Genomic DNA, 27,763 nt, shown 5'->3' with positions numbered 1-27,763 from the left:
GTATTTTCCTGTCTTTTTCTTCTCTCTTTGGGATGTCCTATTTTGATTTTGTTATCAACTTGTTTAAATAAACTGTTTCTTTACCAACTTCCCCCTATCTGGTTCTGTGAGTAGATTCTTGATGTCTTTCTGTCAGCTTTCCATAGAGAAATATTTCTCCCTTATATTTACAATAAAGCTCCTGGCGCAGAAACACATTATGTTTTGACAATTTACATCTTCAAAGAGCCTCCTCTATTAGAGTTGTTTACCCCTAGAGTCAAACACGTACAGTTCTTAAAAAAGATGAGAGGTAAGAGAGATTGTTTGACCTCTTTGGCCCAATAGTGTGTATTCTTCGAATCAGTATAGTAAAGTGTTTTTCCATCTTTCCTTAATGTAGGTGTAGAACGGTAACCATTGTTCTTTTACTTGTTCTTCACTTTTCCCTTTGGTCCAGGAAGTCATTCTGTCCAGTTCTGCTGTTTCAAAAATCTTCATGAGCCATTTCTCTATTGAGGGGGTGGAGTTCTGTTTCCAGAACCTTGCGAAGACAATTCTTGCGCATGTAAATAGATAGAATAACAGTTTTCTGAATTTTCCCGGTACCGTATTTTCCGGGTTGGGAGCGGCAGCTCGGCGGACGCGTTTGTCAGAGGCTCTGAATGCTGGCTAATATAGAAATATTAAAGGATTATTGAGATAATGAATGTGAATATAATTTAATATTCACAGAGTTGATCTGTGTAGATCCTGTTTATTCATTTATTTCAACTGTGCTGTTCATCACGAATGATTCCCAGAGCTTTATTGGGTCAGTAAAAAGCATAATACATCCTGCCCTCAGGCTTACAGATGAAGCGGAAACAGAGGAACATCCAAAGAAATCCCCAGAAGAAATTGGGAATCACATCTCAAGATGCTTAAAACGTGTTTTGTTAGTAGAAAAGCCCAGTGTGTTTCAGCTTAAAAGAATACACACATTGTGATTTTAAAACATCCGCCTTCTGAGCATCTTGATGTGTCTTCATGCTGTGTGTGTGTGTGTGGGGGGGGGGTGGATTACAGTCTAAAAAGACATGACACACAAGGCAAAAATAGATGGAAAGGCCAAAGGAAAACAAGAAAATCCAGGCACCATTTCTTAACATTACCACTTTCTACTAATGATTAGCTGTAATGAAAATGGTTCAGAGAGAAGAGGAATAAAAAAAATTGTTGGGGTCTTAGCTAAACAGATGGACTGCCTCTCCATCCTTTCTCTCCATCTTCTACAGTCTGACGTAAGGAGCCCTGGTGGCACAGTGGTTAAATGCCTGTACTGCAGCCACTCACTCAAAACCATAAGGTTGCGAGTTCAAGACCAGCAAAAGGACTCAAGCTTGACTCAGGCTTGCATCCTTCTGAGGTCACTAAAATGAGTACCCAGATTGTTGGGGGCAAATTAGCTTACAGTTGTAAACCGCTTAGACACTGCTTAGGCGGTATGAAGCGGTATATAAATGAAGCTTGTTTGTTTGTTTATGTGAAGGCTGCTGAATGACTGTTGAGGGAGACCCAAAATCAGAGGAAGGTGATCTTTTAAGGCAGGCTGATTGTTGCCCTTCTCTCTAAGTAGGCCTATAGAAAAAGAGGAGGGAGAGAGGGCAGGGAAACCAACATGTATATTTAAAAAACTGAAATGGGAACCCCCCCAGACATGATTTGGTTGGAAGGTGACTGCTCTGAAACATTTTAGAAGTACTTAATGTTTCAGTTTTGTAGGTGTTAAGTATGTTTTATTTTTGAAGTTGGTTCAGTTCCCCAAATTTTCAAACCAGCCAGAAGCCACAGCAGCTTCCTGTGTCTGAGCATTTTGTGGGGTGAAATCAAGTGCTGCAGGATGTTAAGTTTTCCTTAGACCACTAATGTATGGTTCTGGTGTGGTTAGCAGTCTCTTTGGAGAAGATCAAACCTAGGCTCTGGGCAGCATCCAATCCTTCTGAGAAGTCTGGCTTTTTTCTGGCTTAAAACTGGGAGTTTTATCTTCCCTTGAAAATTTCCAGCACAGTGCCAGTTGGGTTCAGCATTTTCTATGCATAAGAATGGTTTTTGTGGGCAAAGCCAGTGTGGTCTGGAGTCTAGAATCTTGCTCTTGGACCTTCCTTCAGTGTATAGTTGGTATTGCATTGCTATGTATTGTTGGAAGGGAGGAGAAGAAGAGATGTTCGAAGCTGCCCCAGCCCCGAATTGGATTTGCAGATACTGTTGCTGACAGCAATGTTCTCTTCTTTCAGGCTGTGAAGCTTACGAGTTCGCGAACCCAGTTACCTTACGAATATTACTCCTTACCATTCTGCCAGCCTCCTAAAATCACATATAAAGCAGAGAATCTAGGTAAGACACATTGCCTTCTATCTGAGTCTCAGCACCAGGCCTTTGACTTCACCCTGCACATGTTTGACGCTTCACTGTTTGGTCACAATCCTGTATGGGTTTGGAATAGTGTAATAGTTCTGCACGCAGGGTTACACTACAGATGGCCATTCACTGACTGCAGGACTGACCACAGAGTAGCTGCAGCCCTCCCTACTACCACATGGTGATTCAGTGCCTGGGGAGAGTGGTGAGGGATCAGAAAACTGTGGCTGTGTCCCTATAGCCAGGTGCAAAATGATTACATCCTCCACCAAGGTCCATTGGGATCCTCTGGTGATCTCAGTTGATGCTGTTAGCATTTCAGGTCTGGCTGTGGGCACATAGCCAGACACTTAAATCTCTTCCTCACCTTTTAGCACAAACAACCATTGACGGAGGAGAGTTGCAGTGACTTCATAGTAGGTCTGGGTAGGTAGCTTTGGTTGGTGTGGAGGGAGGCATACAGCAGTCCTTCTTGCCTCCAGCCTTTTCCTGTAGCTTCTAGAGATATAAAGCTTCATAAATTTTATGCTTGCAGGCAAGAATGAATAATTTTACAGACTTTCTCCTCATGGAAACAAAGGCCTAAAATTGTAATTTTAAAAGACTTTTGACAGTGTGGGGCAAAAATAATGCATGCAAATATTGTTTTCTTTACAGAAAATAAAGTTATCTCTGAAGGAAATGTATTTTCAGTGCAAAATTTTTTACTTACTGTACAGAATGAGCAATAGCAAAGATTCTTCTCTGTCCAGTATTTTCCTCATCAAGATTTTCTGACGCTCAGGAAACCCCAATTTTTCATTACTTATTTAAATATTTTTGAATATTCTTTCTAGTAGACTGAAACACAATGAGAAACCAGAAGAGCTTTGATGGAGCTGTTGCTGATGGGTTTTATGTGACCTTGCATGGGAGATGCTTCATCCTAGGAGGCGGAAATAGGAGTACTTCTTAAAAGGAACTGTGAATGTCCATCCAAGAAGTTTAGAACAATGGAAATTGTTTCTCCTCTGTGGACAAGGGAGGATAATTGCTGCGGTGGCCAGTGCCATAGTGCATAACCATTGCCAAAATTTGGCTGAGAGTTCACCCCAGAAGTGAGAACTTGAAGGATGTCCATCTAACCTGTTTGAAGGTCTCCAAAGATGGGCAGCCCATTCCATTGTTGAACAGCTCTTGCAGTCAAAACATTCCTTGCTAATGTTTAGGTGAAATCTCTTTTCTTGTAGTTGCACCCATTGATTCATGTTGCAGTCTCTGAATTGGCAGAGAACAAGCTTCCCTAATGTTGTCTGAGGGATTATAGAGTTGTAGTCCTCAAAGGTAAACTGCCTTGTTCTAAGTTCAGCCTTTGCTTCATCTAGCTAAGTCAACATGGGCTGCTCTCTACTAGCAGCTCAGACAGCCCAGATGTTTTTAGCTGGAGGTAGTGGAGATTAAAATGGGGTAGGGTGGGATTGTTGTGCCTCTGGGTTTGGAAATCTTCTTCTCAAATTGTATTCTTTGCTGTCTGCCCTTCCTGCAGGTGAGGTCCTCCGAGGGGATCGGATTGTCAACACTCCATTCCAGGTTTTCATGAACAGTGAGAAGAAGTGTGAGGTTTTGTGTAATGTTCCAAATAAGCCAGTTGTTCTGAAGAAGGAAGAGAGCAAGCTGATTGCTGAACGAATCCAGGAGGAGTATTATGTCCACCTGTAAGTCTTTCTGCCCTGGGTATCAACTCCCACCAGGCATCTCTCCTTACAAAAGGGCCAAAATAGGTGACAGAGGGCAAATAGGGCTGACATAAAGGCTTGTTGTTGCAGCATCGCCGACAATTTGCCAGTGGCCACAAGGCTGGAGTTTTACTCAAACCATGAGGAGGAAGAGAAGAACAAGGAGAAGGACATACAATTTGAGCATGGCTACCGGCTTGGCTTCATGGACAGCAGTAAGGTGAAGATGTCTATACTGACCTAGGGAAGAGGGTTCAGAGGAACCATTAAGAGATTGAGGGAGGGGATAACAGAGAGTCATCTTGATCTTTTTAAAGTTGTAGACTTCTGAATTCCTCAAGGACCACTTCTGTTTCTTTTTGTTTTGGGATTCAAAACAGTACACTTCTTAAAATATGCTCAGTTTAAAAAGCTTGAATCTGGCAAGAGTAGGACTTTACATTTTTCATGAATCTTTTCACCTCCTGCTGAAATATAGATCCTAATCTTGCAAATGGAATCTTAAGAACACAATAAATTCTGACCCACTGATTTAGTGTGTATAATATGTTAATAATAATAAATAATAATATGTTTTATTTATAGACCGCTATTCCACGATGATCATAGCGGTGTACAGTAAAATCGTAATACAATACAAAATACAGTTAAAGGAGGGAGAAGTCTCGTCCTTCAGGCAGTCCAAGATGTTGCTGGTCTGCCTGATGGCTCCCTCTGAGGCCGAGATGACATTTGAGGAGGGAGGGGCCTCTTCCTTCAGGCAGTCCCTGATGTTGCTGGGTCTGCCTGATGGCTCCCTCTGAGGCCGAGATGACAGTCGAGGAGGGAGGGGCCTCTTCCTTCAGGCAGTCCCTGATGTTGCTGGGTCTGCCTGATGGCTCCCTCTGAGGCCGAGATGACAGTTGAGGAGGGAGGGGCCTCTTCCTTCAGGCAGTCCCTGATGTTGCTGGTCTGCCTGATGGCTCCCTCTGAGGCCGAGATGACAGTTGAGGAGGGAGGGGCCTCTTCTGGTTGCCAGATTTCAAATACCTTTTGAGGAGGCACAGAATCCTTGTATTCTAGGATGCTGTGGTATGCTTTAGCATTCTGCCTAAATTTCATTCTCTGTCTTTCTGAAGCAGCACCCTGACCTCCTTGTGGATTGTTGTTGGACATTGTCCCATTCATATGGGACCCGTCCCTGTTTCAGGGCCTCTAACATCTCCTAATGTCAATCTGTTTTAGTTCTACCTGCACAACCACCTCTCCTTCATCCTTTACTACCACAGAGAAGAGATGGAGGAGAAACAGGAGCCGACCTTCCGGGTGGTTCGCTTTGAAGTCATTCCACAGAGCATTAAGCTGGCTGGTAAGCTGTGTCATCCTGTCTGGGAATGGAGAAAAACTTGTTCTCTCTTTGGGTCCCCTTAATATTCTTTCCCTTATCTTAGGAGAATGGGTCATAGCCCAATTATTTTGTATTGTGAAAGCCCCAATTCATTCTCCTGGTCACAAGGATGGAGAAATACTGCTGCCTGTGACCTGGGGTTGTTGTTGAAAGGGATCACAAGATTATGCTGTGGTACAAGAATCAAAGGTCTGACTGCATAAAGCAATTTTGCATGTTGCTGCTCCCACAGGAGATCTAGCAAAGGAGACTTGTAGTGCAACTGATTAATGTGTCTGCAGTACAGGGTTGATGTGCAAAGGGTGGGTGTTCAGAGCTTACGTAGGGCCTGGGCCCCTGGAACCAGAGCATTTATCAGAACAGTAATGTGAGGTTTTGCTCCCTAGATCTGAAAGCAGATGAGAAGGGCTTGTGTATCCTTCCTGAAGCTGCCAACTCAGCTCCTCAAGAGATTGATCCCACGAAGGAAAATGAGTTGCTCTTTACCTATTCTGTGCGCTGGGAGGTAAGGGATTGGGGAGTGGGGAGGTCGGGTGGGATGGGATGGGATGGGATGGCTGAAGATGAGATTGAGGTAGGCTGGCTGGCCAGGAAGAGAATGAAGACAGTGCAATAGATGTGAAGAGGGCATGAGGTTGAAGTCCTGCATCAGCCTGATACGCAAATATGATTAAAATTTTATGCACCTTAGAAGCACTTTTCTTTTTTAGAAGGGGGTCAGGACATCTTGCAGGCATTAAAATATCCTGAAAAATACAAGCAATATAATTGTAGTAGACTAAAACTTTACATACCTTCCACCAAGAATACCGAGGCACTGGGAAAAATTAGTACAGTGGGCCCTCTCCTTATGCAGGGGATCCGTTCTGGACCATCACCACCACCACCCCGTGTAAGGGAAAATCTGCGTATGTTGGAGCCCCATAGGAAACAATGAGGTGTGTGCACACGCGCCATTGTTTATATTGTTGCGCAGCTTCCGCTTAAGCAGAAAGCTGCATGTAGTGCGCCCGTGTATGGCACGGGTGCACTGTAAGTATAATCAGTAAGTGGGGTTGGGATTGCGTGATTCTCCAGATGTCATTTTACTGCAGCTTCAAGCATTCTTGCTAATTAGCTTACTTGCTAATTAGCTTACTTGCTGTTCACCGCTATGATCTTTGGAATAGCGGTATATAAATAAAACAAATTATTATTATTATTATTATTATTATTATTATTATTCATTGGCTGTGTTGGTGAGGGTTTGTCAGAATCTGCCATGATGAGAAATATGAGAGAATGTAGTAGTGAGGTATGGTAAAATAGGGATAATTGGGATAGAGAAACAGCTTTGGTATACTCAAGGAAAGCACAGGAAGGGAAGGCAAACAGCAGAGAGTCTGTAATTCAGTTGAAATGCAGAAACAGAGACAGATGGGCAGTGGCTGGAATAGTTAAGATATATGGCTCTATTAGGTCCTGAGTGAAGAAGTGTTTGATGGTCAGTTAAAAGACCTCTTTGATATGTTAGCAGGACCATGGGCTGGGGGTTGGACAAAGGGGGTCTGGAAAGAAAATTCTTAAAGGTTGGGGTGTTTTGGAGCACAACTTAGATTTGACTCCAACTGGTCTGAAGCAAATCGTTGTTTTATATTCTGAATAAACTGTCAATTAATCTCACTGCTATGTTTAATTAGTTTTTCAAATCAGGGTTTGTGAATCATGACAGGGCTGTTGGGAGTTGCAGTTTAACCACATGTGAAAGCCTGCACAGTCCCCTCTCCTGACCAGATTGAATCTGTTTCTCCTATATGCGTGTTAGCTAAACTGAGATTTAATGGGCAAACTTTGCTTTGGGCACTTCTGTTGTTTGAAGAAGATGAAGTTTCCTTGGTTTGGAGTTTTTTCCAGTGATGGTATCTGTACTGTGGAATTCTCTATTCAGGGTAACCCGCCATGCCTTTCTCCATTTTGAGCAGGGTATGAATCTTTTATGATGCCTGGGGGTGGCATGTTTTGAAAGTAATCACTTGTTTTGGTACGGGGTAAGATTTAATGCCTTATTTGTGCAGGAAATGTGTACTTTAGGTTTGACTAGAAGATTGGCTCATGGAAGATTATAGTGTAAAAAAAAGTTCTACATATAGAAACACAGCCCAGAACCTCCAGTCCTGTGGCCTGTTGCTGGGGTTCTTTTTTGGAACATGCATCCTCAAGGTGCCTAGCAACTTGGAGGGAGTGTTCTCTCCACCGGGAAGTGAAGGAGGCAAGCAGGCTTCCCCACAGCTTGTCTTCTCTAGCTATTGGACAGGACCAGTATGTTTTACCATCCACTTTAGAACTGATATATCCTCCTGCTGCTACTGCTGTATATTTTCCAATACATACTATTTTCAGGGCTTTCTCTGAAAAGCTGCTTGCCAACTGCTGTGTATGTTGTTTACCTCTAAGCCTGTCTTCTATACCTAGTGGTCAGTCTGTTGAACAGTCTGGCTAATCATCTTCTACAGGAAAGCGACATCAAATGGGCTTCTCGTTGGGACACATACCTCACCATGAGCGACGTGCAGATACATTGGTTCTCCATCATTAACTCTGTTGTGGTCGTTTTCTTCCTTTCAGGTGAGAGACAAACTGTCTTGTGGGTATGCATATCTGTCTGAAATCTGTTTGCTGCTACCTAGTAAGGTTGGGGACCTTCACTTACACAAGAGTAGCACAGGCCTTGTGTTGTCATTTCTGGGTCTATGGAGTGCTCGCAGGGGAAACAAAACTCATGTGTTCTGTTGGACTTGGGTTCAGAATCTAACCTTAGGCAAGCTACTGATGCCTCTTTTCAGCATTGGAGAATGGTGGAATCTCCTTCCTTGGAGGTCTTTAAGCAGAGGCTGAATGGGATGCTTTGATCCTGCATGGCAGGGGGGTTGGACTGGATGGCCCTTGTGGTCTCTTCCAACTCTATGATTCTATTCTAAGTGGCTGCAGAAGGAGCAGAACCACTTCCAACTGTAGGAGAGACATACTCCTGTTAAATGTGCTTTCATAAGGAAAACCTTTCTGCCAACAGTAGCACCTTCCAGCCCATCCTGTGATATATTGTGATGGTTTTCTCTTTGTATAGGTTAATGTACCCTAGGGTTGATCTACGTTTGGTCCTTTAGATCACTGCTGCTCAAAGTGATGGTTCCTGTTTGTTAACAGTTTCTGGCATGTTTCCAGGGAAAAAAGCACAATTGTACTATAAATATGGTGCCAGTCTCTGGCACAATGGAAAGAAGTAATTGCTGTCCCACAGATCATAATAGCCTGCAAAACACTGTTTTAAACAGTGATGGACTGCAGCTCCTATCAGCTCCTAGTGAGGGCAGAAAGGCCAAGTAATCATGAGAGTCTCATTCCAGTAACATCTGGAGGGCCACATACAGGTCATTCAATTCTGGTGTGTCCTTTCATGTTGGGAAGCATATGGAGGTGCTGCCTCCCACCACAAACTGTGCATTCCATTCTGTTGTAAACGCACATTAGAACTCTCAGGCTGCAAGGGTTGAAAGTGGATCATACATGTATGTTATGTTATGTCAGAGACATAGCTGTGTTAGCCTGGGATGTCAGTATGCAAAGGGATCTTGTAGCAGCTTTGAGACTGCATGAAAAAAGTTGTGGCATAAGGTGATGTAGACGTGGTCTATTTTCTCAGGTGCAGGCTGCAACTTCTTTCACTCAGTCTCAAAGGTGTTACAAGATCCCTTTGCATATAATAATAATAATAATAATAATAATAATAATAATAATAATAATAATGGATTTATTTATAGCCCGCCCAATCACAAGGAACAATTACAACAATAAAGAAAGTACAAAGCAAACAAACACTAACAATAAAATAAGGAAGCAATTCACAATAGCAAGAAGTAGCAAAAATACATAGCAATTCACGACAGCAATAAAATTAACAAAGCAAATTATATAGCAATAAATGAACAAAACAAGTAAAATAGAAAATCATCCCCATTCTCAATCCCCCATCCCAATCCTAAAAACATTATGAATGAAATACAATCTTAAAACATAGGTCACCCCACACATTCTGTGGCTAGTTTATGAAAGGCTTGTCCCTGAACTGTGGACAGAAACAGGCTGCCATTTCCGAAGGTGGAGGTGAGGAGGCTGGAGCCTCCCTGGGACATTAAATGAGCCCAATGCAAGCTGTGCTTATTTGCTTTACCCTTTTTTGGAAGCAAAGAGAGGAAGAAAGGAAAGAGGGTTCTCCCAGCCCTGGTCGAAGAGAAAGAAGAGCATCCTCTAGTGGACAAGGACAGTGCCAAAACCTACAAACAGTTGCTAGAAATTTGATTGTGTTGGTCTATGAGTATACAATCATAGAATCATCGAGTTGGAAGAGACCACAAGGGCCATCCAGTCTAACCCCCTGCTATGCAAGAACACACAATCAAAGTAAAACCCCAAACTGTACTCTTGGACAATACTTTAACGGGATGAACCAAAAGTCACAAAAATCACCATTAAATAAGCTATTACTAAATAAGACAATAACTAACAAAAATACATTGAACAGCTAATTGAAACGGTATGCAACATATTAGACATGTGTGTAAAAAATATATATTGGTGGTTTACTTGATGTTGTTAAACTTGTTTGTTTCCTGTTCTTAATTGTTCATTTGGTCAATTTTTCCAGGCTTGCTGCTCATGCTTTATATTCAATTTCTGTTTTGTTACATTGATGTTAGCATCAAAACATACAAACATCCCTGTGACAAGATAGAAGCTCCACATGTAACATGAGTAGCAAATCTGTAAATGATTATGTGAAAAATTCAGAACAGTAACTTCAAACAAAAGGTGGCTCGGACTATGAGGATATGGCTTCTCTCAGCCCCTGGGGGAAGAAAAAGGTGAGTGTGTTCCCTCATTTTCCCCTCCTTCTCTGAGCTGAGATCAGCTGCTTCTCCATGGTCTGAATCACCTCCCTTTCCTCCAGACCAGTAAGTGCCACAGCAAGGCCCCCTCAGGGACTGACAGCTGCTGGGATGGTGGAAAGAATCAGAATGGCACATGCCGGGCCTACGCTCGGATGTAGGATCTCAACTAGTTTGGGTTGGCATCTTCTCATTCCAGGATTTTGTGCTTTTCAGGTATTCTCAGCATGATTATCATCCGGACGCTCCGGAAGGATATTGCCAACTACAACAAAGAAGATGACATTGTACGAAACTTATGTGCTTGGCAGGTGGAGCTCAAGGGCAGTGGCAGGGAGGGAGAATACCTCTCTCTTCTGCAAGTGATAGCCATTTTATATTTATTTATTTATTTATTTATTTATTTATTTATTTACCTACCTACCTACCTACCTCATTGATATGCTACCTTTCTCCCAAAGTGGGACCCAAGGTGACTTCCAAAAACAGCAAATTAAAAGTGTTTACAATAAAATTTTGAAAAGAATTAAAAGTTCTTTACATGAAACGCTATAAAAACACTTCAAAAGCCATGCAAGTTAAAAACAAATGAAACACACAGTGAAATAAACATTTGTCATGGGCCAGGGATAGATTTTGCTTCAGGGATCTGTAAGCTGTAGCTTAGCCATCTTATTTAGAGGTTATTCACAAATATGTTCTCTTTAAAGGAGAGTCACTTTGCAACTTGTATTTGGATATCTTGTTTTACAGTTGTGTTGTGCTGGCTTTAATATCTATATTGGCCCCTGATTACCATAGTGTCCCCCCCCCTTTTTTTTTTTTTTTTAAATGAAATTGTTCTAAAAAATTAGATTTGGCACTGTCTCTTTGATTCTTTTTTTATGTGATGCGCCATGTACATTGATGACAGTATATGAATTGATTATTATGATTGGCAACTTCATGTTTCACATACTGGAGTGTAATAATTTTCAATATATCCTCATCCAGCCTTTTTTACTACAATGTACATTTTCCAGTTGTAGGCTGTGTGTGTGTGAACGCCTACAACAACAACAACAACAACAATTATTTATATTCCGCCTTTTCCCTGGGGAATTAAGTTGCCTGCTGGCTTATGGTGACCCCATGAATTACCCATTCCTTCCTCTGAAATATAGCCTATAGTACCTGGCATTCCCTAGTGGCCTCCCATCCAAGTACTAAGCAAGGCTGACCCTGCTTAGCTCCAGGATCAGACATGATCTAGTGCCTTCAGGGTATTTAGGGCAGTATCTAGGAACAATTTAAACTGTTGTCAAGTTGGAATTGTTCTGAAAGGAGAGCCCAGTTGTGGTTGGGAAGTTCAATGTGTTTGTTCTCTTTTGTGCACACATCCTCACCACATTGCTCTCACTTTGTGGCCCTGTTTTCAGTCCTGCTGTGTCCTGATTCTTCCCACAGGAAGACACCATGGAGGAGTCTGGGTGGAAGCTCGTGCATGGTGATGTCTTCAGGCCTCCTCAGTATCCCATGATCCTCAGCTCCCTCCTGGGCTCTGGGATTCAGCTTTTTTGCATGATCCTGATAGTTATTTGTGAGTATCATCTGGTAGGTCTGAACATGCTTTGATGTGAGAAGGTGTGTGTTCTTGAGCTGGGAAACTGGGCATGAAGGGCACTGATTGTTGAAGTTACATGTGGCTCTGCAGTCTGGATTTGGTTCGGCCATATCTTTAAAGTCTTCTGTGGTCCTGTCTCCATGCTACAGCCTTTATCCTCTCTACTCTTGCATCCTAATACTTTCCTGTCCATGACCTTCACTCCTCCAGTTATACTGCTCTTAGTTTCTCAGAGATGGCCTGGTCCCTCAAAAAACTTTCTCCCTTTCTCAGTTTTAGTTTTCCAGAATGGCTTGTTTCAACCTGCCTCTGCCAACTTCCTTGAATTTCTCATCAACTCCACCTTTATCAGATGTCCTTTGGCAAAAGGACCTAGTTCTCATATACTATTACAGTTAACAAGACTACATGTGAAAGGGATCTGAGAGTCCTAGTAGAACACAAGTTGAATATGAATCAACAGTGTAATGCAGCAACTAAAAAGTCAATGCAATTCTAGGTTCCATCAATAGAAGTATAGTGTCTAGATCAAGGGAAGTCCTAGTGCCACTGGATTCTTTGGTCAGGCCCCACCTGGAATAATACTGTGTCCAGTTCTGGGCATCACAGTTCAAAAAGGATGTTAAGCTGGAGCGTGTCCAGAGCAGGGTGACTAAAATGGTGAAGGGTCTGGAAACCATAAAGCCCTATGAGGAGAGACTTAGGGATTTTGGCCACCAAATGGAAGCTAATGAAGATAAAGTAATCCCAAGGTGCCTTTTTTTAAGAAGCCTTCAAGTGGTCCTTGGAAAATTCAAAATGTTTTTGCTCACTTATGCAAACAATTTACCTAATTTGGTTGCTTCATTTCACATGTGCATATTGCGAGTTTTAACTAAAAGTAGTTAGCTGAAATCTATTGAATGACTCTTTTTTAATTGTGATGCAGGAACCTATCCTTATTGCATCTGAGCCTTTGGCTTTCGTGGCTTTGATTATTCACAGATTTGAGAGATATGTTTTCTCTAGGAATCTCTAGTCCCTCCAACACATCTCTGTGCCAACATCTGCCAGGTGTTACACTGGAAGACATAGAGATTTCTAGAGAGAACACTTCTTCAGGCATTTGTAGGTCCTCCAATGCAATTCTGTGGTAAACCTCTGTCAGATGTTGACTATAGAGTTGTGCTGGAAGACCTAGAGATTCCTAGAGAGGTGTTCTATCAAGTAAAAAAAATATTGGGTTTTTATTTGTGATTTTTTTAACTTTCATGGGTGTCTTGCGCCCCTAAGCCCACTGAATGTGGAGGGTCCATTGTACTTGAATTCTAAAACCTGACACATGCACCTCTCATATGTTCGCAGGCTGTACGTTTGAGTTGTGGCTGCCCAGGAGGGTAAACAATGAGTCTGTGTCTGTTTGTTGGATTTGTGGCTTGAGCGTGGCATCCTGTATCTATTTCTCACCCTTCTTTTGCTTTGCAGTTGTAGCCATGCTGGGGATGCTGTCTCCGTCTAGTCGAGGAGCCTTGATGACCACTGCCTGCTTCCTCTTCATGTTCATGGGGTAATTTATCCATGTATTAAAACAATTTTTGTTGTTGTTATGTTACCTGGCCATAAAGTAAATTTCAATTTATAGCAATCCTGTGGTGAGAGACCTCCAAGTCACCCTGTTATCAGTAGCCCTGCTCAGGTCTTGCAAATTGAGGGCAGCTATGGGTTCCTTGATTGGATCTATCCATCTGTAATGGGGTGGTCTTCTTTTCCTTCTACCTTGCTGAGCACTATTGTCTTTTCCAGTGAGCTACGTCATCTCATGATATGTCCAAAGTACGACGTATAGTGAGAGTTCAGGGAGATTTCAGGGTCACATACAAGTAAAACATTATAGACAGCAGATTTAAATAGGCTGCAAACATAATTTGAGCAGGCTAAAAACATAAAAATCTAACAAAAGACCATGGAAGGTTAAAACCATTTATATGTACATTTGAGACTGAAATTTGGCTATTGTTTTAAGTTGGTGCCAGAATGAAACCAGTGTTGGTGCCAATCAGGTCTCCAAGGGGAGGGCAATCCACAGTCAGAGTGCAATAGCAAAGAATGACCTCTCCCCTATCCTCCCATTGCTGGGACACAGAGGAGCCTCTACAGACATCAGAGCTTGACCAGGCCTATCTGTAAAGAAAAAGGCTTTCCTTCCAGTACTGAAATCTTAATATGTTTCATACTTTGGTTTCCTTGCCAGCACCTTGAGGTTAGACTGGAAGCATGTTGGCAGGGGCAAGTGTGGCTGCAACTTAGCAGCCAGTGTGCCCAGAGAGAAGATGGGAGATGACCATTTGCTTTTCTCCACCCTCCTCCTTGTCCTCTAGGGTATTTGGTGGTTTCTCTGCTGGCCGGTTATATCGGACACTGAAAGGTCATCGATGGAAGAAAGGAGCTTTCTGTGTAAGTGACCCTGCCACCTTTAGAAATGGGGGAACTTAGTGCAGATGTTTAGTAGGCAGGATGGTCTCAGTTAGAGCCAGACTCTGAGATCAGAGCTAGGCAAAATACATCTCTAGATATTTCTGAACTGCATCTCCCATCAGCCCTTGCTACTATAGTCAGTGGTGATGAATGCTGGGAGTTGCAGTTCAGCAGCATCTGGATGGCCGCACTTTGCCTACCCTGTTCTGGAGTCTCATTTGTCCTGATGGTGGTCATAATGATAGCAAGTTTTCTAAAAGGAGCAGACACACAGAAGTCTGGTGGTTGTGTCCATTCAAGTTGCAATCTGACTAAACAGCAACTTTATCTTGGACTCGTCTTGGAAAGATTTATCCTTTAGAACAGGTTTTCCATTCCCTTTCTCTAAAGCTGAGAGTGTGAGACTTGCTCAAGGCCCCCCGAAGGGTTTCAGTGGCAGAACAGGGATTCAAACCCTGGTCTCCCACAGTCCTAATCCACTCAAATCACTATTCAGTACCTCACTGACAAAATTTATTCAGAGAAGGTTTTCTAATGCCATTGTCTGACACTGAGAGTGTGGGACTTGCCCAAGATCACCTGGTGAGTATTCATGGCTGAGTAGAGAATCAAACCATAGTTTCCCAGAATCTTAACACTCAGACCACTGCACCAGGCCGGCTTTCTCACAGTTGGAAATAGCTCTGACATAATTCTGGAGAGAAAGAGCCAGTAGGCATCTTTGTTAAAGAGAGAATAAATCGTTGTAAATCAAAATGAAGTTATTCTGCTGCTAGTTTTCGCAGGTAGGAGTTCCCAGCTTCTGAACACCACAGACTTGCTTACTTTCCTCTCTGGCATCTGAGACTTTACTGAGTACTGCTGTAATACTTTGAGGTTGATCTCCTTAGCTGTAGCACAAGGAGGATACATGCAGAGAGGCAGATAAGAGATTTGTTGTGTGCCTTCAAGTCATTTCTGACTTATAGCGACCCTATAATGGGGTTTTCTTGGCAGTATTTGTTCAGAGGTTTGCTATTGCCTTCTCCTGAGGTTGAGAGAGTGCGACTTGCCCAAGATCACCCAATGGGTTTCATGGCTGAGTGGGAGATCAAACCCTGGTCTCCAGAGTCGTAGTCCAGTACTCAGCTTTTTAAAAAATGGTTTCCCCTTGTTGCTGAGTGTGGTTGAGAAAGATGAGAGTGGCTGAGCCTTCGTAGAGGTGAAATTTGAACTGGGGACTTCCTGACTGGATGCTTGGTGGGTCAGCTGGTGCTAGGAGGACTCTCCGGCTGCTGGACTACTCCAGTCCCCCAGAATACCTTGTCCTCAGGTGTGCTGATACTCCTTCTCCCCATAGGTTCTGATTTAGTCCGTTTTGCTTCCTTTCTTGCAGACAGCCACACTGTATCCTGGTGTTGTCTTTGGAATATGCTTCATCTTGAACTGTTTCATCTGGGGCAAGCACTCAACAGGAGCGGTACGCCATTTCCTGCTTCCCACATTCTTCTCCTTACCTTCTGTGCAATCTCCTCTCATAGTCTACTCATACCTTTACATTTATTTATTTATTTAGGCACGTGTTTATTGTGTGTGTTTTTAATTCACTTTTTTTAAGTGCCAAAGGCAGCTAAGAGGCTTTTTAGAACAGTGGAACAAAACAAACATCAGAAAACAAATGAAGCAATAAACCCATTAAAATTGCCAGCATCCTGAAATTTAATGGAAATCATCACTTCAAACATTAATCCAATCTCAAAGGGCAGTTTGATGTTTGAATGCAGCACTCTTGTGTTTCTGGGTTTCTTTTGTGCCAAGATATGTAGTTTTCTTTATTTTAAAAAAATGTTGGTTAACTTTATATAGCTGCATGGCCATTCCCTTTTGCCTTCTGTTATAATTTGTACTGTGTTAGCGTTAGGGCACTGTACCTACTCCTGTAAAACCAAGTTAAAGCATGGGAGAGAAATGATTCCCTCCTGCATCTCCTAATGGAATTTTAAGTTTTTGCATGTGCTAAAAATACATTTTTATCAATAATTTTTCAACTGCTGTTACTCAGAATATTCTATTAATATCTCAACAAAATGTATTTTCGCTCATTATCATGTAATCTGCCTGTATTAGGTTACATAGTTCATTCTCATTCATACTACTTTTGTTCACAAAGCTGTTTTTTGTCTTGTTTACATATTAAAATCTCTCCACACACATAACGGAGCTAGCATGAATATTCAAAAAATGATGGAAACGTGTTTCTTGACTGTCAAGAAATCTGACTAAGAATACTGGGCTGACAAGAATCTTTGCAGCTTGGGACGTATTCTTGGTACAAAATTAACACATGGCTCTTTTGCTCAGGAAACGGCAATTCTCTGGGCAGAAATAGTAGTTTTATTTATTTCATTTTTCTGCTTAGAAAATGTTGTTTCCTATTTAAAAAATATTTTAGCTCAAGACAGCCATGGGCAGAATTAAGTCATAAAACCGCAAATAGTCCTTGAAAATGGTAGTTTGCAAAGACTTCCTTGCAGCAGGAAGAAAATTGCTAAAGTTACTTGTTGCTTTCTTTGAGAAGAAAATTAGTGAATTATTACATTCCTGACATTCAGTGGATGACCAGCTGTTCTATACAACTTCGATTCTTTGTGCTCCTTTGTGAAGTGTGTCTCTTGTACGCTGTCTATTTTTGTAGCTCCATCCTATGGAATCTTGGGATTTGTAGTTTTGCATGGTCTTTAGCCTTCTCTGCCACACAGTGTTGGTGCCTCACCAAACTACAAATCCCAGGGTTCTATAGGGTGGAACCACTGAAGTTAAAGGGGTGTCAAATTGCATTTTTTCTATGGTGTAGATCCAAGATTCACTGACAGTGATGACTGTAGGACACCCCCCCCCCCATGGTGATATGCTGGAGGTTGTGTTGGGGAAACAACATTGGTGTTTGAGTTTCAGCTCCTTTTGCCACATCTGGGTCAATTTCGCATGGAACTGTTTTTTGCCAGCTGTTCTGAAATGGGTGGGCTCCTTTTTTTCAGGTCCCATTCCCCACCATGGTGGCTCTTCTGTGCATGTGGTTCGGCATCTCCTTGCCCCTGGTCTACTTGGGCTACTACTTCGGATTCCGCAAGCAGCCTTACGACAATCCTGTGAGGACTAATCAGATTCCAAGGCAGATCCCAGAACAGAGGTGGTACATGAACAGATTTGTTGGGTGAGTGGTTGAGGGGGACTGTTTTCAGTCTGGCTGGGTAACCACTTGGGAACAGCAAGGAGATGGGTGCAGAAAGCTCCTTTCCCATCCTCTGGTCCCCTGTGCCAGGCCCTGGAACAGGAGTCCCCTTGAGGCTAGTTTTGGCTGGGTTTGGGGGATGTCCCATTGAGCTGTCCAGTACTGAATGGGTGGTTTCTTTTGAGTGGGTTCTTTCTGGATTGAAAAGCTTCCTTGTTCTGCTGCTTCTCCACCTCACTTTGGGGTGGCGTGGGGTGGAGGAGTAACGTCTGAACTTTTCTGTCTGTCTAACACTCTCTATTGAAACAATCAACATGCAGACCTGTAACTTGTGCCTCCAATAACATGTCTTTTTCCTCCCCTGTATGAACTCTGTACCATTTTTACCAGACGAAGATGGTAGTGAGCTTTGAAAACTAGTCTATTTATTTATTTAGGATTTTCATACCTCACCTTTCAGCCCCGAGCAGCTTACAAATTGTTTATTTGACAGTACCCTGCAGTCTAAATAAGACACGACACACACGCAACAGGGGTTGGAAATGGGAGAGGAGATGAAGTCCAGCAGATAGATGGTGGCTGCTCTTCCTCAGAGGCCAGAGGAGTACATTTGGGTTGGAGGGAGGGCCTTTCACCATCTGCTGGGACCAAGGCACCTTGGAAGTCTACCTGGAGGCTCCTTTCTGCCTCAAAGGACAGCATAGGCTATTGGTTGCTCCTCCTGACTGGTCTAAGAAAGATGGTCAACTGTGTATGCTTTGGAGTTTGTTTAATGATCAATCTGTCAACTACCCCAGATAGATAGATAGATAGATAGATAGATAGATAGATAGATAGATAGGACTAGACAGAACATTCTCCTCATTAAACTACTTAGGTTTAAACTGGTGTCAGCATAGTGCTCTAGTCTGGTGGTCCAGTGGCAGCCACCCAGCGCATGAGAGCCATTAAATCCTCAGCAGGATATCTGAATGGAATAAGTTGCGGGGGGACGGGACAGAAAGGGCTATTGTTTTCATGCTCTGTTTGTCAAGAAGCCCTCAGACTGGCTGTTTTCAGAATGAGGATGCTGGTTTTCCTTGACAAAAGTAAGACTTCTCACTCATGTGGAATGTGGGATTCCAAGAGGCAGATGTTAGGTGAGTTGATACCCAGTGAGTCTATAGTGAAACAGTATGCATGTATAGTAAACCACCTCTCACTCTCCCACAACCTTTTCCTCCCCCCCACTTCTCTGCTGCTTAGGATCCTTATGGCTGGCATTCTGCCTTTTGGAGCCATGTTCATTGAACTCTTCTTCATATTCAGTGTAAGTACCATTGCCACTTTCTCTGCCTATCTCCATTGTATTTTAGACAGTTGCATTTATGTTTGGGTCAAGCCTGAATATAGCTGGGTTTGGGTTTTTTTGGCAAGGGGGTGGGGAGAAGTTGAGGATTGTGAGGAACAAGGTAAACCAAGCCACTATATTTCTGGGTGGGATTTGAGTGTTTTTCTGTCTCTGTGTTTTTCCCATTGACAATCCATTTCTTAAATTGGGGGGGAGGGGGGCATTGGAGGCTGCAGGGGCCACTTGCTGTATCCTGTGGGCTGTATTTTCCCATGGGGGAACACATCTCTGAACACATTGCAGCCACTTGGGATGGCAGCATGCACAAATGGGTTATTACATGACGTCTGTCCTTGATGCCTTGTGGAGCCTTCGGCAAGCAGGGCTCCCTCAGCTTGGGGGGAAGATAAATAACAGCAGGAAGCATGGTGAGAAGGACTGTGCTGAAAATGGCAAAGCACTCCACAGATCAGAGACAGGGAGCCTATAATCCTTGGGAGAAAACGGTTGGGGTTTAGCAGCAAAGAAAGCAGAATGCTGGGCTGATCAAGTCAGCTTCCTGCTGGTCATTCTGTTCATAAGCTAGTCCACTTGGAGCTGGGAGCTCTCAAGATTGAATGTTCCTTCCTGCAAAAAAAAGGTTCCTTGCACAGAAAATTAGCTTGCCAAGGAAGAGGATAGGTTAGGATCTTTCCCTGACATACTAGATCTCTCTCTCTCTCTGGAGGGAATTCTGATTCTTGATGGAGCTGCTTAACCATTTGAGCCCTCAGCTGTACAATGAAAAGCTACAGCATCTCAGTAGGTCATAGGCTGATCCATGGGGTTGAAGCCATGGTCTTGAACACTTTTACCATCATGTAAATGTGTGCCAGCGTTGTTCCTCTGGATCCCCAACAGTCATGCAGTTTATATCCTTGAGCAAACACATTGCCACAACTACCAAATCAGAAATGATAGGGCTCTGTGAGTACAGAATGACTGACTGCACTAAAGACTATATTTAAGCACCACCACTTGCAGAACTGTTTTAACACTAGTGGAATGCCTCAACCAGACTCTGGTTTGGATAATCAATATAGCCACCTGAAGCTTTCAGGACAGAGATAAGTAACACATGTGATGCACAGGACCTAAGTAAGGATTGTGTATGGCACATCCTCCATAAAATGGTCTCCCACCTGTAAGGGTAGCTGTCATTGCATATTCATAATTACAGTGCTTAGATTACTTAATGTTGTTAATAATAGTAAAATATGGTACTCCCTGGCTTACACCCTGCTTTAAGGATGTATTGTCTAAATTCTTAACATTTTTAGTTGCCAGACAATAAATCTGGTCTGATCTTCTCTTACACCTCTCACTCCCTGTAGGTAATAAATGGTTTAATATGCTTTGAGTCTCTAAAATGGTTACTAGTTTAAACTGTTATGAATTGATTTTATAGTATGCTGCCCTGAGATCCTTAGACATAGAGTGGGATAATTAAATAAAAATACAATATGCCCACTGCTTTTTCAGTCCATTGAAGGCATGGAGTTAAGAAGACGGTCACTTATCAAAAGGGTGTCCCAGCAATCTTTGGGATGGTCTTCATCACACATCTTAAACTGGCTTAAGAGTCATTCTGTTTTCCTGTGAAACCTTGAGAAATGTCTTTCATGTGAGTAGGGTAGGGATCTATAGATAATTCCCTGCAAGTTTGCTTGATTGCCATGCCATGCTGTTTAAAGTAGAGTTGCCCTGATAGACATTTAAGCATCTTGTTTTCCCTAGCTATCTCATCTTATTCACAATGTCTCCTTTATTTATTTGTCTCTTGGGTTCAGGCCATTTGGGAGAATCAGTTCTACTACCTCTTTGGTTTCCTCTTCTTGGTGTTCATCATTCTTGTGGTTTCGTGCTCCCAGATCAGCATTGTCATGGTGTACTTCCAGCTCTGTGCTGAGGTAAGGATCGTGGTATATCTTGGGGAGCTTTCAGAGGATGGGTGGGGAGATTGGGGAATAACTTTGCAGGTCTCTAAGTGCTCCGGCGCTCTCTCTGTCCTTGTAGTACGTAGAGTCTCGATTATCCAACATAAACGTGCTGGTTGATAGTCGGATAACCGAAAGTCAAATAATCAAGAGGGTCCAAGAAATTGTCCCCCAACGACAGCACGCATGCGCACCTGCACCACCATTGGAGCCAAAAGTCCCTCCCCTCCTTCCTTCCTTCCTTCCTTCCTTCCTTCCTTCCTTCCTTCCTCCCTCCCTCCCTGCTTAACTCCCACTTCCTCTGTGGCAGCTTCTGCCCCAGCTTGGCTGGGGGGGGGGGGGGAGGCAGCGGGGGCAGAGGCTGAGAGAGGGCCGAGGTTCCAAGCTGCTGAGAAGAGGCCTGGGCCAAGTGCCCAGTCCTCTCCTCAGCGGCTTGGTTTTCCTCAGCCCGAAGGAAAACAAGCCACCGCGCCATTATGTGACGTCCCATGCTTCTTCATGAGCGCGCCACACGTGCGCTCATGAAGAAGCATGGAACGTCGGATAATCCGGAACGTCAGATGACCAAAGGACGGATAATTGAGACTACTGTATATGGATCGTAGCCAAAAAGAAATGTGGGTCAAATCTCAACAGAGGTAGACAGACATATGAACTAATACATTCAGTCAAACCTGGCAGACTGTGTGATCCCAGAATGGATGAACTCTCCCTGCTTCTTTGAATGTAAAAAATGCAGACATCTCCTGACACAAAGCATGTGAGTGAGGAAGAAGAAACTCTTCCTGGTCTTCCCCCTCTCCCCCATGGGAGAATATTCTGACTTCCCTCTGTCAAGAGAATCTGCCTTTGGGAGAATGTAGTTATGTGTAAGAATAACAGTTCTGGAAACATCAGAAGACTACCTGGTTTTACATCTCTTTTGCAAAAGCAGGTCCTTCTATACAAACAAACTGTGCTGGTTCAAACCTGGCTGGATTCCTAACAGGGAACATGTTCAGAGTGCTGCTAAACTGCATCTCTCTCTCTCTGCTCTTTTTGACAGGACTATCGATGGTGGTGGAGGACTTTCCTCGTGTCTGGAGGATCTGCCTTCTACGTGTTGATTTATGCAATCTTCTACTTTGTGAACAAGGTACTATTACTGGCTTTGTGTGCGCGCATGTGTGTTGTGTGCCCTGAAGTCATTTCCGACTTAGGGCCGCCCTAAGCCAAACCCATTAGGGTGTTTTCTGGGCAAGATTTGTTCAGAGGTTTGCCATTGCATTCCTCTGAGGACATGTGACTTGCCCAAGGTCACCCAGTGGGTTCCATGGCCGAGCTGGGAATCAAACCTTGGTCTCCAGCATCATAGTCCAACATTCAAACTACTATGCCACACTGCTCTACTGCCTTAGAATGTTGGATCCCCACTGACTCAGCATGTGATACTTGTTCAGGAGTAGTATCATGATTTCCTCCTTCAAGTGGGAAACCCAGGCAGTGGTTTGTTCAGTGGTTCACTCAACAGTTCTATAGTGGTGGAGAAAGAGTGTACGCAGGAGTCAGTGATCCTGCTCATGACCAGTGAAAGAAGGTCAGTGTTAGGGTTGTGTCTCCATCCCTCTTCCTCCCATTTGACTTCATCTTGGTTCTCTTTTCCAGCTGGACATTGTGGAGTTCATTCCTTCCTTGCTGTACTTTGGCTACACAGCCCTCATGGTGCTGTCGTTCTGGCTCCTGACGGGGACCATTGGCTTCTATGCAGCCTACATGTTCGTCCGCAAGATTTATGCTGCTGTGAAAATAGACTGAAGATATGCCAATGCCATACAGCACAAAGCAGCCTTCCTCTTGGTTTCTTCTTAGGATGGACACAAGGAACTCTCTCCTGTTTCTCCCAAGGAAACAAAACTTGGTGGGAATGGGACACAAGAAATAAAACAAAAATAGTTCAATTTTTGGAATGTAATCTTTGGCACAGTGTCCATGGATCTGAGGGAGTCTCATGGAGGGGAAGGAGTGTGTAGATACTTTGCATTTTAACTTTTACTCTATTCTGGTTATAAGGGACTTTTTTTTAATCTCTGAAGCATCTTTCTCAATGAGTTTTTTTTCTCCCTTTTGTCCAATTTTTCTATGACATGGCAACAACATTAGAATGCAATGGTCACAGTTTTTATCAAGCAGGTATTGAATTCAGGGAGAGACTTTCTTCAGTAACTGTGCAGAATAGCCTTTTGGTGTACCTGGCCTAAGAAGAAGACAGTGGAAGTTGTGGTTTCTGAAGGGAAAATCCCTAAAAATGTGGGCTGGCGCTTGGCCATGCCTTGGTTCCAGCAGCTCCCTCTTCCTGGTGCCGTGGAGGTGCCATTTCAGAACTAGACAAGTGCAGTTTCTCATGGAGGGTTTTCAAACTCCTCAGCCTTTGTCTTGCGTCTCCCAGCTGCTCAGTGATGGAAGTTTTAGTGGAGACAGCAGTGACAACTGCTTGTCATCTTGGCAAGCTCTTTACTCTGAATGACAGTTTTTAAAAGTATGGAACTTAATCCTTTTCACAGTAGAAGGGGCCTGCAAACTGGAATAAAGGTATTTGAAAAGTTTGGACAAACATCCCTGGAAATCTCCTCAACCCTCCCCAGCAACTGCTGGATTGAAGTTCCAGGCCCTGACCAGACAAACTCACTCCACTGCTCATGTGCCAAGGAGTTCGTGACTCAAACGTTGCGAATTGCTGCTGTTAAGCGCAAGAGATGGAAGGGAACTGGATATGTTCTGCGTGTCCATTTGGTTTTCCAAGGAAGGAAATACTTGTTTCTGCAAGTGTTTCTTCAAGCCCCGTCCACTCCTCCGCTGTACTGGCTCACCCAAGTTCTCCTAATCTGCCCAAATGATGAAGTTGATCCTCCAGAGGTTGAAGGTGGCCAGAGATTATGGGAGCTGCAGTCCAACACATCTGGAGGAGCACCAGGCTGAGCAAAGCTGGGATGAAGAAGGTTCTCAGCTATTGCTGGAGCTTGCCCCTCATGCCTCCCTTCCTTCCTCATCATTCCAAAGCCATGCCAGCCAAGAACCGAGGCCTGACAAAGAGGAACCGTGGTATTTGTTTCTGCACTGTGGTACCATTTGTTACCATGCTGTGGATTCATTAGTAAACTCTTGATTTGAACTAGGCTTAAAATATTTGAGTGAATCCCCTCCACTAATGATTTCAACCCCCCCCCCCCCCCCTGTATCCCCTGTACTTTTTAATGTATTGTTTGAGCCCAACTGTAAATAAATATGCTGTTGTCCTGTTGCTGGTCTTGTAGCTATCTTTGCTTAAGCCACTTTCAGCTGTATGCCACAAGTGCTTTGTTGAGATCTTCAGGGTACAGTTCATAGTCTTGCTTCTGCCCTGTGAAGGTCAGTCTCACTTCACAATCTAAGGGTGAATAATTCTAATAGAAGGAAAGTTTAGCCACAGATTTGAGGAAAAAAGTGAGGCTTAAATATATGTACCACCACTTCAGCCAGTGAAATGAACTCTTACTTCACCTTTTCTATTCTGCTTTGGTCAGGCCTCACCTAGAATACTAAGTCCAGTTCTGGGCACCACAGTTCATAAAGGATGTTGACAAGCTGGAGCATGTCTGGAGGAGGGCAACCAAAATGGTGAAACCACCAAGCCTTCTGAGGAGAGGTTTTTCTGGGTCTTCATTAGCATTAGAATTCCAACCTCTGCAATGGCAAAAAAAAGTGAGTTACCATGGTCCAAGTCCAACGATGTGTCAGTTCACAACCCAGAGGAAAGGATTGTGATGTAGTAAAGTCTTGACTCCATGCAAACAGAGGAAATGTCCCCATACTTCAAATTTAATGTTAGGAATGCAGCCTGTTGCAATCGCTTTGATCAAGTCAAGGATGATAAATCTTCTAACGGTCCCAGTTTATTAGCAAACACTGCTGGTCTTGTGTCGTGGCTACCATTTAGGAAGTTTGGTTTCTCACATCTTGTTTAGTAGATAAAACAGGCTAGAAACAGTTGTTGAACTGCTAAAATAAACCCGGAAATGGGTAAGCTGTGCCCGATAGTATTGCAGAAGCTAAAAACCTGGGCAATAAGATTTTGAGATGGAGCTCTGTTGGCTACAGACAGAATGATGTGGATCAGCAGTATGAGCTAAGTGCTTAGAGGGTTGGATTAGGACTTGAGAAGACGTAGGTACAAATCCCTGATAGCAATATGCCTTTCATTGGATTGTCTTAGGGGCTGACTGTAAAGTCTTGCACTGAAATCAGTTATGGAGAAGCTGAGTACATCCCACCATCAGGTCCCTGCTTCTTTTAGAAGCAAGCAAAGATGGCTGTGTGGAAGAGCTGGATGATATAACTGGCACAGGTTTTCTAACCATCACTGCATTCGTGTAATGTACTCTTTGAAGGTTTTTACATTTTCCTCAAAGTGCGCTCACAAGGCTTTCCACCTTCAGTGTAGACAGCACTTGTAGCAGCAGGAAAAGCCTCATCTAGCTCTCCACCTCCGCTTACAAAGGAGGTTATAGCTTTGCAAAATAAAGCTAAGCTAGAACAATGTGGTTTTGCCTCCAGGAATTTTTAGATGCCTAGCCTGACCTCTGCTGTCTTCATTCAAGAGGGAAAGTGGAGGAATTCAGTGGTAGCAACTTGGACACATATGAAGCCAATTTATGTGTATATTGGTTGCAAAGGGATAATTGAGAAAGAACGAACTGAAAGAAATATGTTGGGCTTGCGTAGATGTGAGCTTACTTCCTCAGGTGCATGAGGTGGAGTGGCAAGTCGAAGGACAGACCTATATAAGCTGTGTGAGAATGGCCATAGGAATGCAACACTTTGTGGATGTAGAGAAGAGAGGACAAAGGCAGGAGGAAGGCTGTTGCCTAAAGCCAAGGAGAATAGATTTTTGTGGGTTTTTTGGGCTATGTGGCCATGTTCTAAAAGAGTTTCTTCCTGATGTTTCACCTGCATCTGTGGCTGGCATCTTCAGAGAATGCACTCTGTGAAGATGCCAGCCACAGATGCAGGTGAAACATCAGGAAGAAACTCTTTTAGAACATGGCCACATAGTCCAAAAAACCCACAAAATCTATGGATGCCGGCCATGAAAGCCTTTGACTTCACCAAGGAGAATAGATTATAGGAATGAGTATTAGAATGTAGTTTGGGAAACAGAAAGATGTCATGAACTGGGGTTTAGATAGTGTTGAAATATGTGTAGTGTGCCAGCAAACCATTCTCTGTTCAACTCACTGCTGATGGACTGTAGTCTCTGGATACATTTCCCTTTCCAATCTTCCTTTGTAGTTCTTTTGTTCAAGGACCACTGTTCTAAGGACTGAAATGAAATGTCCAGGAAGGCTGAAGTGTTGTTCTGCACCTGTTTTTTGTGTATTCCCATTCCTAGTGTCCTGATTTATGTCCAGAGTGCTGAAGGGCATTGCTGACAGCATGGCATAAATCACGCTGGGGGATGAGCATGTGAAAAGCTCTCTAATATTGTGGGTGATGTCATTAGGCCTAAGGTAACATTTCCTGAATAGATATGTGGGCAGAGTTGGCATGTGTAAGTTAGCTCACACATTGTAAACCACTTAGGGAGTGCTGAAATGCATCCATAGATTTGCTGATAAACGATATAGAAATGTACTTGCTGTTGTTGAGTGGTGTTGGTTGGGCCCTGTATGGGATTCTGTTATTTTCTCTCTCCAGTCTGTTCTGGGTACAAGTCTTGCCTTGTTTTTTATAACTTCACATGGTGGGTAAGTTGCCCTTTACACATCCATTTTACGGTCTCAAATAAGCTGCTGCCACCACCTTTTTTAAACTGCACTGGGCTGCGTTGAAGCTTTTTCCTTTTATACATTCACAAATTTAAAACTTTAAGTGTAATTTACATATTCATGAATTACCCACACACACAATGTAGAAACCTCACCCTCATTTGTGGGTGCCCCAGATTCACTTCCAAATAACTCGCAATAAAATGTAGCACGCTAAGCTCCTTTTACAGACCTCCTACAAAGAGAAGAGAACTGAGAACTTCAAACAATTTTAATAAGCAATTTCATTTAAAAAACACACACACATCCTCTTTTCATTTTGGACTTAATTCTGTTAAGACAAAAAAGAAAAAAAAGCTAACTTGAGCAATGATGAGCTGCACATTTCCTAATGGCACTTCAATCTTTAGTTTTTAAAAATACAGGACTTGTAAGAAGTCCTACAATACTCTGATAAAAGAAGAGGTTATTTGCTGTGTTTAGAAAAAAAGTGCTAGATTTGTTTGAGAAGTCCAGCTTCAGACCAGGAGGGCTCTTCTGCTCTAGGAGAGGAAGGGAAGGCGGGCAGGAGGCCTCAGGAGACATGGCTGGAAAGGCTCAGCTGGGCCAAAGTGAGCAACTCCTGCGCAGAAGGTGTAGCGATGGAAAAATCCCAAAGGAGCCCCCTCCCTCTCTTGAGGAAGAGAAAATATACACGGAGCAAAAAGGGGCCGCAGGCGCTGGTGCAAAGTGAGGCCGTCTTGCAAAAGTGGTCAGCAGCACAAGCCCCCCAGTTCACCTGCCCCAGGAAGAAGCACCTGCCCTATAGAGAGTGACTCAAGGGATAAGACCCCTGCTTGCTCTCTCCGTTTCTCCAAAGCCCAGCCACCAAAGCAAAGCCAGAAACCTGGCTGACCCCCAAAAGCAAGTAGTGTGGTCCTCTGGTGACACAACCACCCACACTTCTGGTAAAGAGCATGCTATAGAAGCACAGTTATCCTATTGAGGTTTTTGAAGGAACAGTTAA

General features: G+C 43.3%; 1 protein-coding gene across 2 annotated transcripts in view; it reads left to right on the top strand.

Moving 5' to 3' along the window:
- Positions 1 to 24,254, top strand: part of LOC149315435 (transmembrane 9 superfamily member 4) — a 36,063-nt gene extending 11,809 nt beyond the window's left edge. Inside the window, exons 1-17 of one of the 2 annotated variants that reach the window (XM_089513452.1) lie at positions 465 to 547; positions 2,256 to 2,355; positions 3,905 to 4,073; positions 4,185 to 4,314; positions 5,319 to 5,442; positions 5,868 to 5,986; positions 7,974 to 8,085; positions 10,620 to 10,690; positions 11,850 to 11,982; positions 13,471 to 13,552; positions 14,364 to 14,439; positions 15,836 to 15,919; positions 17,478 to 17,653; positions 18,917 to 18,980; positions 20,831 to 20,950; positions 22,023 to 22,112; positions 22,622 to 24,254. In XM_089513452.1, the coding sequence (XP_089369578.1) occupies positions 479 to 547; positions 2,256 to 2,355; positions 3,905 to 4,073; positions 4,185 to 4,314; positions 5,319 to 5,442; positions 5,868 to 5,986; positions 7,974 to 8,085; positions 10,620 to 10,690; positions 11,850 to 11,982; positions 13,471 to 13,552; positions 14,364 to 14,439; positions 15,836 to 15,919; positions 17,478 to 17,653; positions 18,917 to 18,980; positions 20,831 to 20,950; positions 22,023 to 22,112; positions 22,622 to 22,771 (1,869 nt within the window). In that variant the 5' untranslated portion in view covers positions 465 to 478 and the 3' untranslated portion in view covers positions 22,772 to 24,254. Of the gene's footprint in view, positions 1 to 464; positions 548 to 2,255; positions 2,356 to 3,904; positions 4,074 to 4,184; positions 4,315 to 5,318; positions 5,443 to 5,867; positions 5,987 to 7,973; positions 8,086 to 10,619; positions 10,691 to 11,849; positions 11,983 to 13,470; positions 13,553 to 14,363; positions 14,440 to 15,835; positions 15,920 to 17,477; positions 17,654 to 18,916; positions 18,981 to 20,830; positions 20,951 to 22,022; positions 22,113 to 22,621 lie in introns of those variants that run through there. The other variant, XM_089513453.1, reaches the window with a different exon arrangement.
- The last annotated feature ends 3,509 nt before the right edge of the window (positions 24,255 to 27,763 follow it).

This window comes from Sceloporus occidentalis, unplaced genomic scaffold, assembly GCF_023333645.1.
Source record: "Sceloporus occidentalis isolate IW3139 unplaced genomic scaffold, rSceOcc1.0.p SCAF_3, whole genome shotgun sequence".
Lineage (NCBI taxonomy): Eukaryota > Metazoa > Chordata > Lepidosauria > Squamata > Phrynosomatidae > Sceloporus > Sceloporus occidentalis.
Note: the sequence above shows the minus strand (reverse complement) of the source record. Positions and strands in the feature narration are given on the sequence as shown.